Source organism: Calypte anna, chromosome 1, assembly GCF_003957555.1.
Source record: "Calypte anna isolate BGI_N300 chromosome 1, bCalAnn1_v1.p, whole genome shotgun sequence".
Taxonomy (NCBI): Eukaryota; Metazoa; Chordata; class Aves; order Apodiformes; family Trochilidae; genus Calypte; species Calypte anna.
The window spans coordinates 147,403,416-147,418,849 of NC_044244.1; the positions used below are offsets into that span (position 1 = coordinate 147,403,416).

Genomic DNA, 15,434 nt, shown 5'->3' on the forward strand with positions numbered 1-15,434 from the left:
CTTTCTTCTTTGCAACCAATTACTAAACTATAAATGAATCTGAGTTAGTACCAACGAGGATGCTTTGAGCAGCAGATTAGCCAGGATATCCAGCTGTACAGGAAAGGCCTTTTAACCTTAGTTAAAAGTTAGTCAAAAGTGACTAACACTCTTTTTAAATCACAGATCAAAACTGCCTCATATCAAGCAGCATGGCTTATATGCCAAGTGCAAGCTAAAATTTTGAGAGCATAATAATGAACACTTACATGAAATAACAGTTCAACTATGTTGGGAACAACATGTGTTATGTAAAATACAAATAACAGCTTTGTATCAGCTATAATTTTAAGAATAAGTCCACATGTCAAATGACTTCTGTGGAATTTTCTTTCACTTTTTAGCCATTTGGTCAGGGCTGAGTCATCTCAATCTGGCAGTTTTTGAAGGACAAAGAAATAAGCCCTAGCACACAGCAATCATTACAGAAGGCATTACGTCCATGAAACAGTAAAGTTCAAATGATGAAATGAGTGAGAATTCAAGAAGTATAATTTTGGCACTTAATTTTTTTCTCGCATAATACTAAGAGGTGAGATCAATCACTTCAGGAAAACTTTTTTTTTGTGAAAACTTCAGAAGTTAAAAAAAATCAGAAAACATTATGCCAATACATAATGCACATTATGCCAATATACCAAGATACATTTTAATGAACATGCACCAGACATTCAAGGACCCCAGACACCCAATTTTCATTCATGCCTCCCAGCTTACAGCAGATGCTTAGAAAAAAGATTTGTAAAAGGCATCTGGGATGAGCTTGCTGTGACCAAATACAAAGGCCTTCCTCTGAGATGCTTAAACTTGGCTCCTGTGATAGCCCAAGGAAAGGCAAAGGCACTTAAAAAAACAAAATTCTAATTCAAAGGCAGAGACCTGAAACAAGCCAAGCTAATAGCAGTTAGATGTGCCTATTTCTTTTGGTAAACTATAAATGTACAGAGGAAGCCCAGGGTAAAAGTTGATGCCAACATACAAAATGCCTCAAGTTAGAGAAAGAAATCCCACTCCAGTGCCTTACACCAGGTGTTCAGATAGAGAAAACACCATTAGCAGCCAAGTGCAAAAAGTTCAGTTCAGATTTCTTGCCTAGAAATGCTTTGGAAGCCTGGTACTATGAGGAAAGCTCAATTGCAAAAGCAGCCCAGAGCAATTGATCACTCTCATCTATATGCAAGGACACTGCTCGTGTCTGCAAGACTCAGGTTTATGTCACCCTCTGGATTTGAAATGTCCCAGGCACCATATGCATAACCCTAGGATAAAATGCTGAGTTTGTGAAGTGCACGCACCAGCAACTCTGTCTCATTCTGGAACACTCCAGATTTCAAAAGAGCAAGAAAATGCTACCTAGAATGGCACCAAACTTTTTTCCTGCTAGTGAGATCAAATACTATTTAAAGTAATTCAGACTCCTCAGAGAAAAATTGGCATTCCTATTCAAATACAAGCAAATGATTATTATTACTATTATACAAATTTTCAATGCCAGAAGGATTATATGTAAAAACCTTGCAAGCCTAGACTAAACTTGATGTGAACTGCTTGGAAAAAAAAAAAAAAAAAAGGTAGGGTGTGGGTAGAGAACCCCAAATTTGTCTGAGATTAAAAAAATCATCAATATAGCAACACTCCATTGTATCTTCAAATGCAAATATAAATTAACATATCTCTAGCATCTTAGCAATCCCTTAATGGGACTGTTTTTATTGATACTAGTTTAGAGAACTTTGGCAGGTCAATATAGTCTTCACCTTTACTTACCAATAACACCATCAGAGATATATACTTACCACTGGCTGTAGTGGTGTCCCTGGAAACATGAACTGCATTTGCTGGGCAAGCATTGCTGCTGCAGTTTTTTGTTGGATTAAATTGTTCCTGCCATTGATTTCCAGTTGAGTTTTCAAATGTGTTGGTGGATGAAGGTACTTGCAGTTCTCCCTTGTACAACGACCCTGAAAAACGAAGTAACACGGATTGGTCTGCTGCTTTTGATGATTGTTTCATGCCTCTGAGCAAAATATTACACCATAAACTAAGTAAAAATTAATGAAATACAGGGTGTACCCTGGGAATTATGTCACAAGCTGGGAGGAGCTGATGGGCTTGAGCTCTGCCTCAGCCCCACTACCTCTGATCATTGAGGCTACTGGCTATGAGAAAAAAAAGAGAAAGATTTTGAAACAGCATTTTCATTGCTAAGTACAGAGCAGTGCTATGCAATTAATACTCTGAGTACTCTCCAGACTGCCTGAATTGCCTCTCATGGTATCTTCACACAATAAGAGAGTATCTGGTGTTATCATAACTGTTTTTATCAGTTTCATTACATTAAGAATAACAGATTTACACTTTCTTCAAGAGAAATGCAGCTTTTAAGCACATTTAAATAAAAAAAAAAAAACCAACTGTGTTTGTGGCAGGAAGGATCTAAAGTGACCACTTTCTGATTGTGTTCTCTTCCACATTCACTCTTCTCACAGTTCACTGCCTTTTGGTCTCCTGTTTTTACTACATCAGCACAACTTTGAACTATTTCCATTCAAGTATAAAAGAACAGAAGTCAAGCTGGTACTTTTGCAGCTTAAATTTAGAAACAGCGCATGGAGCTAAATCTGAAGGTACACAGCAAAATGAAAGCTCCTGGTGAACCCAAAAGCGTGAGTTCTTAGACACGAGGCAACAAGAGACAATAAAAATATGAGTGGGCAGGCACCCCTGAGGTGGCTTGTGTTGGGAGGAGGTGGACATGGAGCACACCTCAACAAGCAGTACAGGCTGACAAAGACACAGCTAGGACAGCATAAGATGTGCTGATGCATTTTCTCCCAGAAAGTGAAACCATAAGGGTGCCCCAGCAGGTTGCACAACTGCAGGGCAGGATCTGCTGAGATCAGAAACTTCTTGATGACAGAGCTGACAAAATCTCAAGTGCTGTGAGAGGACCTGAGGCACCGGTCAAACTGCATCTGACACACTCAGTTGGCAGAAGGTAAGTTTCCAAATTGAGGCATTGTTTACAAAAGTGCTTTTTAAGCTTTCTATTCACTGGTGTAAGGGCTTTATGGTTCATAGCCAAGTAGGAATATCCTCCCACAGCCAAGAAAATATTAAGATCCCTATGAAAGAACATCCCAGAGTGCACACATACACTGTGTATGCATAAACACACACACTGCTACAAAACCTTCAGTATGCTTTGAGTCTCCCAGAACAACAGGGCTAATGTTACACTTTTTACAGACATCGAAAAGCTGCTGATTCTGCCTCTGATCTGCTACAAGGATGTAATAACCACCTACACAAGAGTAAGTTAAATATGTCCAGGAAGGTTCTCTTGCACCAATCCTACAGGAATGCAAACAGCTATTTCCCTACTATTAAACTACTGAGAACAGCCCCTTCCTGAACTGTGTCTGGCCACTGCTTGGGAATATGCTAAATGGCAGACTCCAGAAGAAAGCTACAAATTTAAGGAAAAAAAAAAGTGGTCTCAGTGCTCAGGAACACTTCTTGCTGCTGTTTTAACATTCTAATGTAGATGCAGCCATTTTAAGGACATTGTGCCTTCCATTGTGCCTTCTGACTTCTGGTGTAGAAGTCACTAATGCTGCCTGCTTTAATGAAGTACACAAAAGGAACATTACTGTGTCACAAACAGTCATGATTTGATGGACACAGAAGAAGTCTGGCTCTTCCATTTGTGGGGAACAAGGCCATCACCTTTCTAATGTTAAACTGGACTACATTTAGCATAGGCAATCGGCATAGGTTCTTTTGTTGGCTGATGAGGCCAGTTGATTGAGACATCTTTAAATGAGATCTATTTAACCTTGACGTGTTTTGTATATGAATGGCTCATACAGTGAACCTGAAAATTAAATTAGCATCATCAACTCAAATTATTCCAATCGAACCTGATGGAAATATCTTCCTTTGGAAAAGTGCTCCTCAAATAAAGATTGAGAGCAACTCTCAACAGTGGCTTCTGAAGAACCTTAAGCCTGAAGAGTGCCTTTAGCCAGCCCTCCAGCCCTTCCTCAGAAAGCATACGGCTTCTATATATCATCACTTCAAGCTCTGCAAAGCAACCCACAGTGCACAAAAGATTGGTTATTTCAGAGAACTTTCCAAAATAATCCAACCATACAAAAACATACTGTCCTCTCCAAACTTATTCATGTCTGTGCCTCATTTACTAGTTTTCTGAGCTCCTGGTTAGCAATGAACATACTATAAAAGAGCTGTGTGGCCCCATCATCCTACTATAGAAAGCGCTGTAAACAGATCAAGCCTTGTTGAAATCAAATGACCCAAAATAAACTGCAGTGGAATGAGCACTGAAAATAGTGAGCAGATTAATCCAGCTAGCAAAATTAAATAAATTCTTAGACCAGGTTTCACTTTTTGGTCTTACAATGGTTACAGAAAAACGCCTGTAAGAAACTATTCATTCCTTTTTTAAACAAACACTCCCATGTTCCTATGAACTCCTGATGATATTAGTTTCAGAGAGGAATGGGCTAATTCTCAACTACTGCAAGAACCAAAATTCAAACTTTTAGTGTCATCTCAGACAAGTGGGACCCTGAAATATTTTTCTTGTTTGTTTATTAACACATCAAACTTGAAGTCCAACTGAGATGACAGCACATACCAAACAACAGTACAGGTCACTGTACGCAACATGTAGGCGCATTCAACACTTTGGTTGGTTTAACATCTACAATAAGAGTCCATTTTGGATTCTTGCCAAAAACGACTATGCTAGCAGGCCACCTCATAACAAATACAGAGAAAAAAAGAAAGTGTGCTTTTATTTTAGGATTCATCAGTACCAAGCCTCTGGAGCAAAGCTTGGTTCATTCTTAAAGCTCTTAAAATCCCAGCCACTGCTCCACAGACATTCAGTCCCCACCCAGTCAGTGCACAGCAGCACAAACTGGCAGCAGGATGAGGCAGGCAGCAGAGAAAATAATTGCTTCATACAGCTTTTAACCTGCTCCCACATATGAGTCAGGGTACTGAAACTGAGGGCATAGACAGATTGATTGGTTTGAAACTTGGTGCCTAGAAACTCCTCTCACCCATGAAGGCGAAGGTTATCAACGAGCACATCATAAGCTGCTGTGCACTTCCCATGGGAGTTCACCCAAAAGAAACACCTTTAGTGAGCTGTCTCCTAACCTGCAAGGGATAGTAACGAGGAACAGACACCAGACTAAATTCCCAGCACTCTGTCACTCCCATCATCCTGCAAGGATGGTACCTACCTCTGGCCCTTCATTTCTCTGCCTTTGTCCTCTACAACCAAGCTAGCCTAATGCGTGGGGCCACACTTCAGACAGGTAATGGAAAGTTTTAGCAGAAAAACTACTTTTCCACTGCTAATTATCCAGACTGGGAACATGCTGTGGCTCGCATCAGGGTGTGCCACAGGCTTCATTCCAGGAAAGGAGTGCAAGATGAAAAGGGTGCACACTGAGGAGCTGGGAACTCAAAGGGCTCCCATGCCCATCATCACTCTAGGTACAGAACCAAGAGGCTCTGCTTCTGCAGGGGCAATGGTCTTGGGTGCTGCTACTTAACTGGCTTAGTATCAAAACCACATCCCTTAAACAACCCACGTCACACTGGTGACTCTTTTTTTTTCTGAATCAATAGTATTCCCTACAAAGAATATTAGGTAGTTTGCCTAAAATCAATGGCATGAGACAGCCCACAGACTGAAGTATATTAAAAAGCTAAGTGTGTGCTAAGAATTATGATTTGAAAAGAAAAAAAATGAGGTAAGTGCAGAAGTAATACCCCACAACTTTGCTTATTAAAATACTAAGAATATGTTTCTGGTCTACGAGTTTTATGGCCACATCTCTGTCTTGAACATCTTATAAATCCACAGCTCTCTCCAGTATTTTACCATTGCTCTAATAGACAACTATGAGAATAATAATTCATCCAGGCCCAGGTTGGGAATTGCTTAGGAATAATAATGAGATAGCTTTTACTTACTAAAATCACCTTTATCTTTCATAAAATTACAATATTTGAATTAAAAACAAAACAACAATAAAAAAAGGCAAAATAATGTATCTTTTATCTCTTAGGCCAAGAATGAACTAATGAATACACAACCATTTCACTCAGATACTGAATTCTGCTTCTAGGGATACATTAGGGTTTTTTGAAATATACCAGCTAAATGGTAAGGCAGCAGCCATGGTTACCTGCCATCCTACCAAAGCAGCATCAATCCACTATGATGCTACCCATCATCAAACCTATCAAATTCCAAAATTATTTGCATTTTCCTTAAACAGCTGGAATGGGGGAAGTCCAGCTTGAAGCTGAGCATATCAGCAAATCTAAAGTTAACTGCAGTAATTTATTGATACTATTAGTGGGAAATAAAAGGGCATGCCTCCCACACCTCACAAAGAGCCTTATGTCTGCCACGGGACACACCATCACCTTTATAAGACAGCTTACCTGATGAGAAGCAGAAACGGGGAAGCCTGCATCCTTGCAGACATCTGCCCCTTTGTTCCTAACCTTGCTCCTCAGGATGCTTCCAGCTCCCAGCACCCACCTATCCTTCTCCCTAAACTCCCAGCTTCCTCCTGTATCCTACACCTCCCTCCTTCCTTCCTTCTCCCCCAGGACACCCTTCCACCTCTCCTAATTATATACTAGGAAACAACTTGCATGATAAATATAACTTGTCCAAGCCATGCATGTCCTGAAGGGCCAGCCAAAACGTGCACGAGGCTGGCAGACCACACTCAGGAGTAGCTCAGCACATGGTCTATAGCCTTTTCCTTAGCAAGGTAGTAATTTGGGTCTCTCTCTTTTACCCAGACAATAATTTCTCTATAACCATCAAGAACTTTGTGATATTTCTTTGAAGCTGTTTTCTAGCAACTTCGCTTGAAACTGGATAGGGTGTTAAAAAAGTTATTAGGGTGTAAAAATACGGACAGAGCAATTATGCAAAAACTGGTTCCTTAAGAAAACAAGCAAAAAATGCAGATGAAATGGTATGATCTCTCAGGATTAAATATACAGTCTCATGGAAAAAAAATGTATATGACTTCTAAGACACAAATGGTTTTATAAAGAATCTGAGCAACTGGTTCTACAGGGCAAAAAGATTTTCTGGTTTCCTGTTAGACACTCTGAGACCCAAATATTTGCTGGAGTTAGAAAAGACACACAAACAAAACAATTTTTTAAATAAAAGTAATCATCACCTGATGCCAGGACCATCTCTCTCAGCAGAAAAAAAAAAATCTGCAATTTTTTATCTCATGCAGCTTCAGCAAACTTGCACATGCTTGCATCAGATCACATTTTAATAAACAAATGCACTTGCAACTGTGGGCATGCTGGTTAGCTAGACATCACCTGCTTGATATTGACATTAGATACCTGAAGATATTACATACTGTTCAAACCTTGGCAGAGCAAAAGCTAACACAGGCCACTGCCTGGGGCAGCACACAGCAAGAATAGACACAGAGAGAGCAGTGTCAGCAGCTGCAGAGGTATCTAAGCCCTGAATATTCCCCTGGAAGAGTTTCTGACGTGAACAGAAACTGTTTCTGCTTTGGGATTCCTCCTCGGCAGCCCCTCAACAAATTCTGGTTGGGAAAGTGTGTGGCCTCACCCAATCAATTTAACAATTTCACTGCTGCATAAATCAGGAACTTCTCAATTCCAATAATCCCAAGATCCCTGGGGCTAAAAATAGACCCAGTCAATAGGAGGGCAGGGTATTTTGAGATACTTAAGCTTCTGCTTCTGTCCATGGACAGCCACGTTAACTCTACCACCCCAAAACATCCAGGTCAAATGTTATTTTTCAAATGCAGAAATACCAAAAAGGAAAAAAAAAATAATCTAAAGGAAACATTGTGCATTCATACACAGGCAGGGACGATTCCTCTTGTTCTACAGGACTTGCATTTATGCACTTCCCTAGATATTATAGTACACGATATCTGAATCACCCCCAGCACTTTCAACACTCAAGAAAAACCACTAAACTTCAGTTTTGACTGAGTTTAGAAGTATTTTTCTATCTAGCAACACAGTGCAGGTATTAGATTTACCCATGCAATTCTATCAGCTTCCTAATTTCACTCTGCAGTATGTATCATCTCTGCAGTATGTACCATCTCACACAATCTGTACGACTACACATGCCCGTAGAGTTAAGCATATATGCAAGTACTTAGAGGATTTTGTTAAGTCTTAACAACAGTTAGTCATAGATTTTAAAAAACGTAAATTAGCATCTTATTTTGTCCTTAAGGTATACAAAAAAGCATCAGACTTTTTTGAATTTTGCATAATTTTACATTTAGAGTATGCTGACTTGCAAACATGCATGCTTATGAAAACAAGATTCCTGTAGCCTAAGTAGTATTGTATCTCATTTCATAGAAAGAAAAGGAGATTAGAGTAAGATCCCGTATTCTGAAAATGAGATGTACTTGAAATACTTGAGAAAAAGAAAAATAATTTCAGAGGGGTCAAACCATACTAGAAAACATTAAGAAATAGAAATACTAAGCTTTTGATAGAGAGCTCAACTGCTACGAACTGCACTTGGTGCCATATACCTTACCAGCACAAAGGCTTAAAGGAAAACAAAAACATGCATTTAAAAAAACCGTAAGGATCTCTTATATTACACTTGAAATACTCCAGCAGGTGGAGTATTTTTTCCTGGAAAAAAACCTGAAACCCAAAAACCAAAACCCCAAAGCCAAACAAAACCACAAACAAAAAAAAATTTGGAAACTTTGCTGAGAAATTAATTCTGCATTTCTAAAGCCACCATGCAAGTGCACCCACTGAAGTTAGTGAGTGTGCATATATATTTATACACACCTACACACTTCCGTTCCAAGAAAAAGTAAAGGCAAATTCACTTGCTTAGTTTATATTAGAAAAGGAAAAAAAGCTCCAGCTTGATACAGTTTCCAACAAGCTCAGAAAACCCACTAGCTGCTTCTAGCGATTTATGTGATTTGTAAGAAACTAAAAGCTGGTAAAATAAAAATTAGCATTTCATTTATGAAGTTAGAAAACAAGAACTGCCTGTAGCCAAAAGAAAATACAGAAAATTATTGAAGAAAACCATCAGTCTTGCAAAAAGACAAAATGTCTAAATGATGTGAGAGCCTTACCAATGAAGACCTAATAGGAGATATTTAAATGGAAAAAGACAAAATGTTCCATCAAAGAGCACATTTGCAATGTGCAAAGAGCTCCGAGTCTCTCAAGATGGTCTTTCAAACACACACTGAGAAGGATTGCTATAGAGAACAGTTTAGTAATTTGCCTGGCACTATCAGGGGAAGTGTACTCAATACTAAATTGCTCAGAAGAACTCACGCAGATATTGCAGACACCAAAAATAAAAAGACACTTATGAAATTGTAAGTCCTTTGACAAATATCCTTGAGATTACTCTAACAAAGAAGTCTAAGAAAATTCAGACAAAGAAACAACAGTTTCAACTAATATCAATTTATTTTATTTCTGTGTTTACTACCTTGAAAATAATTTGAGAATAAGAGGGAAATAAAGTTGGTTTTTTTCTTCAGTTACATACTTCCTTTTTCTTTTCCATTTTTTATTTTTTCCCTCACTGGGACTCAAAATCTACACTAGTTATTTTTACCTTAGCTACATGTTTGTCCACCAGCATCAATCATCAGAAGCAACTTGTGGACAACCACTGAAATAAATCTTCACTCTCATGCATAGTCAAAGTCCATGGAACAAGAGGCAGCCAACTCATAGTATAGGGGAACACCCCTATGGAATGAACATGAAGAAAGCTGTGGGAAGCATGACCTCATGTTGTCAAAATCTCTCAAACACCTCATTTCTCTTACATGGGTGGTAAGATCCTTCACAGGATGCTAAGTCACCTTGTGCAATGTTCTAATAAACACAGAGCTTGCCCTGTGGAAGGACTACCTGCAGCCTGATACCTGGCTCAACACGTAGTGTGCTATCAGAGCTGTGATGTCTGCTCTCCAACTCTGCCTGTTCAGAGAAGTCAATGTATTTGCAGATTGTAGAAAAAAATGTCTAAAACATTTATGGGATCTCACAAGAAAGCATTACACACAGTTAATGGATGGTTGGGCAGCTCACACACCCACCTCCTCACAACAATCAAATGTTTTTGTGGAAGATGGAAGAAAGATGTGTGAATTGCAGGTGGGACCACATGCTAAGTCATGGTGACATGTTTTTTTTGTGGGTAAACAATATCCTCTACCATTAAGTTTGACTTGACTGAACTTTAAAAGAAGTTAAAAGGCTGGAAGGAGGCAATTATCTTCAATTTTTCTCAATATCTAAAGAGCAGACAAAAAATGCTATTCCAGGAGTAATGCTAGTAAAGAAAGCTAAGTTGTTTGACTGCAGGTCAAATGGAAAGAGAAAAAGCAACAGAGGTGTAGCAGGATAGGAGAGACCAAATAAGATGATGGGCATGGCATGGTGCCACTTCCTGACACACCTCCTTTGTAATATTCTCATAAAAGCCTTCAAGCAGATGTATGCTGACATTAATGTAAGCTTGCTCATTTGAACAGTATTAAGATTAAGCTCCCTTAGTTTGAAAATACCACTTTGCAGTGCTAAGGTAGGCAAAGCTAAATGCAGAACTGACAATCAAGCCCTTACACACCTTATTTCTCTCTTGGTGGTCTGTGAAAAAAAAGCCACTGTGTTTCAGCAGGTCCCAATGTCCATTCCACATGCCCTCCTCCATAACCAGGTGAGAAAAGAAAGAGTAATTAGTGAAGAGAAGTCTTCACATTGCTTGTGTGCCCAGGAGCCTAAATGGTGAGCAGCCCAGCAGGAACCAGGCAGTGGGCTGGTACACTGACCACAGTTCTCTCAACAACACAGCAGAGATCTTAGTGTGCCTCAGAAAAAGCCATAAAATGAGACATACGGTATCAAAACGGAGCAGGTGACATGGCTGACCAGATGAGAAGGAAATGAGAGGAGAGTGTTGTAAAAGTGACCATGTTTGCCTCCTACAGAAAGACAACCACCAAAGGGGGCCTTGAAAATATGCATAACCTCAGAGTTCCTATGAATGAAGAGAGATTTGGAAAAGGTCCATTATTTGGAAGAGTCCTACCATATGGAAAAGGTCATCAGCATGATGACTTAAGCACCAAGGGACTACACTGGTGTGCTACAGAGAAGGGCAGACCTAATGTACTGGGAGCAAGTGATCACCTTGGCCACCAGTGTGTTCCTCAAGCTGGAGGCTCAGCAGCCACAATCTCCTGCAGGGATGACCTGACCTGCCACTGGGGAGTCCCAGTGCTGCTCCTTGCAGGCATCCTTTCATCTTGGCCAGGCCACCCTGCACCCATGTGTGCACCCAACAAGGCACTGGGGCTCCCAGACCACCTGAGGCTTACTAAACCTCTTTACTCTTTCTTGGCCACCCACTAAAGCAAGGGCTGAGTTAAACACACAGATTGCTGAGGACACCTTATGTAATAGCCAAGGTGAAAAGTTCACTCTCTTGTTCCTCAGCAGAGGAGGGGTGTTTACCCACCCTCAGTGGCAGTGCTGCTTCATCAATAAATCACTGGCTTTGCCACCAGGATGAGCAGACAAGGGTTGGAGTCTGACACCAGCTCTCAACTCACTAGAAGGTTGCTAAAAACACAAAGAAACTTCTTGGTGTTTTAGAAACTCCATGGATTTGGAACTGCTTTAAAAAGCACAAATTAAAGAAAAAAAAACTCCTAAAAATGAAAATATATTTGCATTGCCAAAGAAAAATCAAGTTTAAAATCCCCCATACTATCTATAACCAAGAAGCAGCAAACTGATTCTAGAGATGAAAAGACATCATATCACTATGGGATCAGATACAGAGAGCAACCAAGTAACCCAACATGAGAAGCAAACGGTAAGCAGGCACCTTTCCTGGCCTTTTCTATACCCAGTCCATATTCCTCCTCCTCTGGTAAATGGTGTCTTAACATCACTGACACATTTCAGTTTCTACCTCTTCTTGCAGTTCGACACATCTTGGATTTCCCTCTTCAGGGAGCAGGGGAAACCAGCACTACTAGCAGGAGAGACAGGGAGACCCCAGCCCCAAAGCAGCAGGACATGAGAGTTACCTGTGAGAAATACCCAGAGAATCAATAAACTAGATCAGCTTGAAAAAAAACCCCAAAGAAACAGGGAGAGGAGGGTGGCAGGAGGTCCAGAAATTCAAGCAAGAAGAATGAAGCCCTGGGAACAAACAAAAAAACAACCTAAAACCTTTCCTTTTTGCTGAAGACCTATCTGTCCCCTTCCACCTGTTATTAGAAACCTTCCAGAAGATCTAGCAAAAATAGCAAGAAGGATAATGCAGTTACATTTATCTCAAATTGTAGCTTACAGAATTAGGTAGCTAAATCATGGTTATGAGAAAAGATAAGACATTAATATGTTCTTATTACCTTCTTTGAATGCTATATTCATCTAAGTACTAGAATATGTGATTGTGTTCTTGAGAGTGCTTATACCTTCTCAGTAATGTGTTGAGGGAGCAGATAATTATTCTCTTCCTTAAGACAGATTCAGTGCCAACTAAATAAAATTCTAGGTTAATCTCAAATTAAAATACTGCCTGTAGGCTTTCCATGACTTTCAGGAGACCACACACACCAGCCTCCTCACCATTTATTATACTATAATGACATTCTCAGTGTATTCTGATGTCCACAATACCTGTCTTCATCAGTATCATGACTTCATGTGGTGATACCAACCTCAACAAGACCACATCTGCTAGAGAAGAGCCTGCAGGTGTTGTCTGCAGGTCCCTGCCCTCCTCCCACTTTGCCACCGCATCTGCATGGCTCATGCAGGTGCTCCACGGGCCTTCTACTGCTCTGGGGATTTTGGAGTCCAACCATCTAAGGGATAGTGATGAAGATGCCAGTTCTGGGGACTCACTCAGTGGTCTCCATAGAAGCAGTGAACACCTGACTGAAGGCCACCTCCTGCCAACTGTGACACTACCTGCCTTCCTTGCTGCACCAATACCCTTTGGGTGGAGACCTGACCCCCTCCACGTGCCATCCTGTCTCCAGAAATCTACCTGTGACCTGCATCAACTTCAGGCAGAGGAAAATACAAGGCTGGAAGAGAGTGCACTGGACAGTACACCTCTATTTTTGTCAACTCTTGGCTCCCACTGAGATCACCTGACTGAACTCCTACCTTGTCCAAGCCCTTTCCTTCTCCTTCTTCTTTTCCTTCTCCTTCTTTCCATTTTCCTTCTCCTTTTCCTTCTTCTTTTCCTTTTCCTTCTCCTCCTTCTCCTTTTCCTTTCCATTTTCCTTCTCCTTTTCCTTTCCCTTTTCCTTCTCCTCCTTTTCCTTCTCCTTTTCCCTTTTCTTTTCCTTTCCCTTTTTCTTCTCCTTTTCCTTCCCCTTTTCCTTTCTCTTTTCCTTCCCCTTTTCCTTCCCCTTTTTCTTCTCCTTTTCCTTTCCCTTTTCCTTCTCCTTTTCCCTTTTCTTTTCCTTTCCCTTTTCTTCTCCTTTTCCTTCCCCTTTTCTTCTCCTTTTCCTTCTCCTTTTCCTTTCCCTTTTTCTTCTCCTTTTCCTTCTCCTCCTTTTCCTTTCCCTTTTTCTTCTCCTTTTCCTTCTCCTTCTCCTTTTCCCTTTTCCTTTTTCTTTTCCTTTCTCTCATCACTCCCAGGTCCAGCACCTGACACCACATGGAGCACACACAGAGATGGCTGTGCTTGGTCCTCAGTCTGAAGGGATCTCAGTGCAGATGGAGCTTGTCTGATCTGCATGCCAGCCTGTACATAGCCTCTGCTAGGCATGCAGAGATGGTGAATTTTCATGCTTACAAAATGACCAAATTTCAGTGAAGTTTCACAAAAATAGCATATGGCAACTTACTGGTATTAGATCTGCTAAATCTCCGGGTTCAGATGTAAACAATGGGAAAGCAAGTTCATTACTGAACCATTTCAATAAAAAATTGAAAACACTTAAGAATGAAAAAAACAAGGTATTTGTGTCTCAGCTGTTTCTCAAAAATGTCTCACTAAAACTTTAAATAAACACTCTGAGTCAGTCGCTTGTATGTGTCAACCCAGATAATTGCATTATGAGAGACTTACAAACCACAGAAAAGGAGGATATTATTTGGAAAATGATGGATAAGATTAAATGCAGGTGACTCTGATGGCACACGTTCAGTAATAAAACACTCACGCATGCATCACCAACACACCCAGCTGAAAGCTAATGATCACACAAACTCCAAGCACTTACAGAGAAATAAAAGCATGTCAACAAGTAAGAGTAAACAAAACATTCAGTAACATGTTAAAAATGAAATCTGATGGACCACTTCTCCATAAATACTTAAATGCAAACAGTCTTTATATGTCCCAGCTGATGTACTCCGCAGACAGAGTGAAGAGTTACTGAACAGCATTTTGGAAAACAGAATGCCTATAGGAATATAAATGTCATTTCAAGGCAGACAATATATTTTTTTTTCAAATTGCAGTGAAAGGGATCATGTGCTAGTGTACCAAATCTTTCCAGTGTTGCAGCAAAGCCTTAATGATCTATGAAATGTGCAAATCCACTTGGATAAAGGAAACACCTTTGTGACTTTCTTTTTTTTGTCTCCCCTTAAGGTTTCTATAGGAGACATGCAGGCTCCTCTTCAACAATGACAGACTTTCAGTGTCTATATCCTGAAAGCCTTCACAGGTTTGGCACCACTGTCATCTGTTTCTCAAGAGAAACTAACAGAGGGGCTGAAATACTGTTCTCCAAACCAGAGCCAAAGAACCACATAATTTATTACTTTCCTTTGTAGGTAAAGTGTTTTCACAGCCTGTGCCTTATCTAAGCAGCAATCACAAGATGGAGATTCCCATCAAACATCTTTTTTGTCAAATGTTTCCCTTTATTTAGGTGCCAAGAAGAAACAGGCAGGATGTGGTCAAAAGCCAAGGAAGCAGCCAAGATTTCCATCACTGCTTTTAACACCAAAGTGGTAAAAACAACCAAGTGAGGAAATCTAGGTGAAGATTAGACAACCTGTGGTTGACAGAGCTCCCTCTCTGCTCCTGAGCAAGAGGATAGCCAACATCAGCCATGAGAACTTTCCTCTCTGGGGCAGGAAGGAGAAGACCACAACCACCAAGTCCTCAAAACTGCACACAGATTTTAAGAAAGTGTCCAGCTCACCACTTGGGAGCACAGCTCAACCATGTCTTCATCACTCATAGGAGGATCATTCATCATTGCTACACTGCAGGACTCCAGTTTAAATATTCTTTGTAAATAGAATTGGCTGAACTG

General features: G+C 40.3%; 1 protein-coding gene across 11 annotated transcripts in view; it reads right to left on the minus strand.

Annotated features, from left to right (window-relative positions):
* MBNL2 (muscleblind like splicing regulator 2) overlaps nucleotides 1–15,434 on the minus strand; it is a 105,727-nt gene that overhangs the window by 31,517 nt on the left and 58,776 nt on the right. For all 11 annotated transcript variants that reach the window (XM_030450122.1, XM_030450089.1, XM_030450095.1 and 8 more), the window contains one exon: nucleotides 1,836–2,000. In XM_030450122.1, coding sequence (XP_030305982.1) covers nucleotides 1,836–2,000 — 165 coding nt within the window. The remainder of the gene's footprint in view (nucleotides 1–1,835; nucleotides 2,001–15,434) is intronic.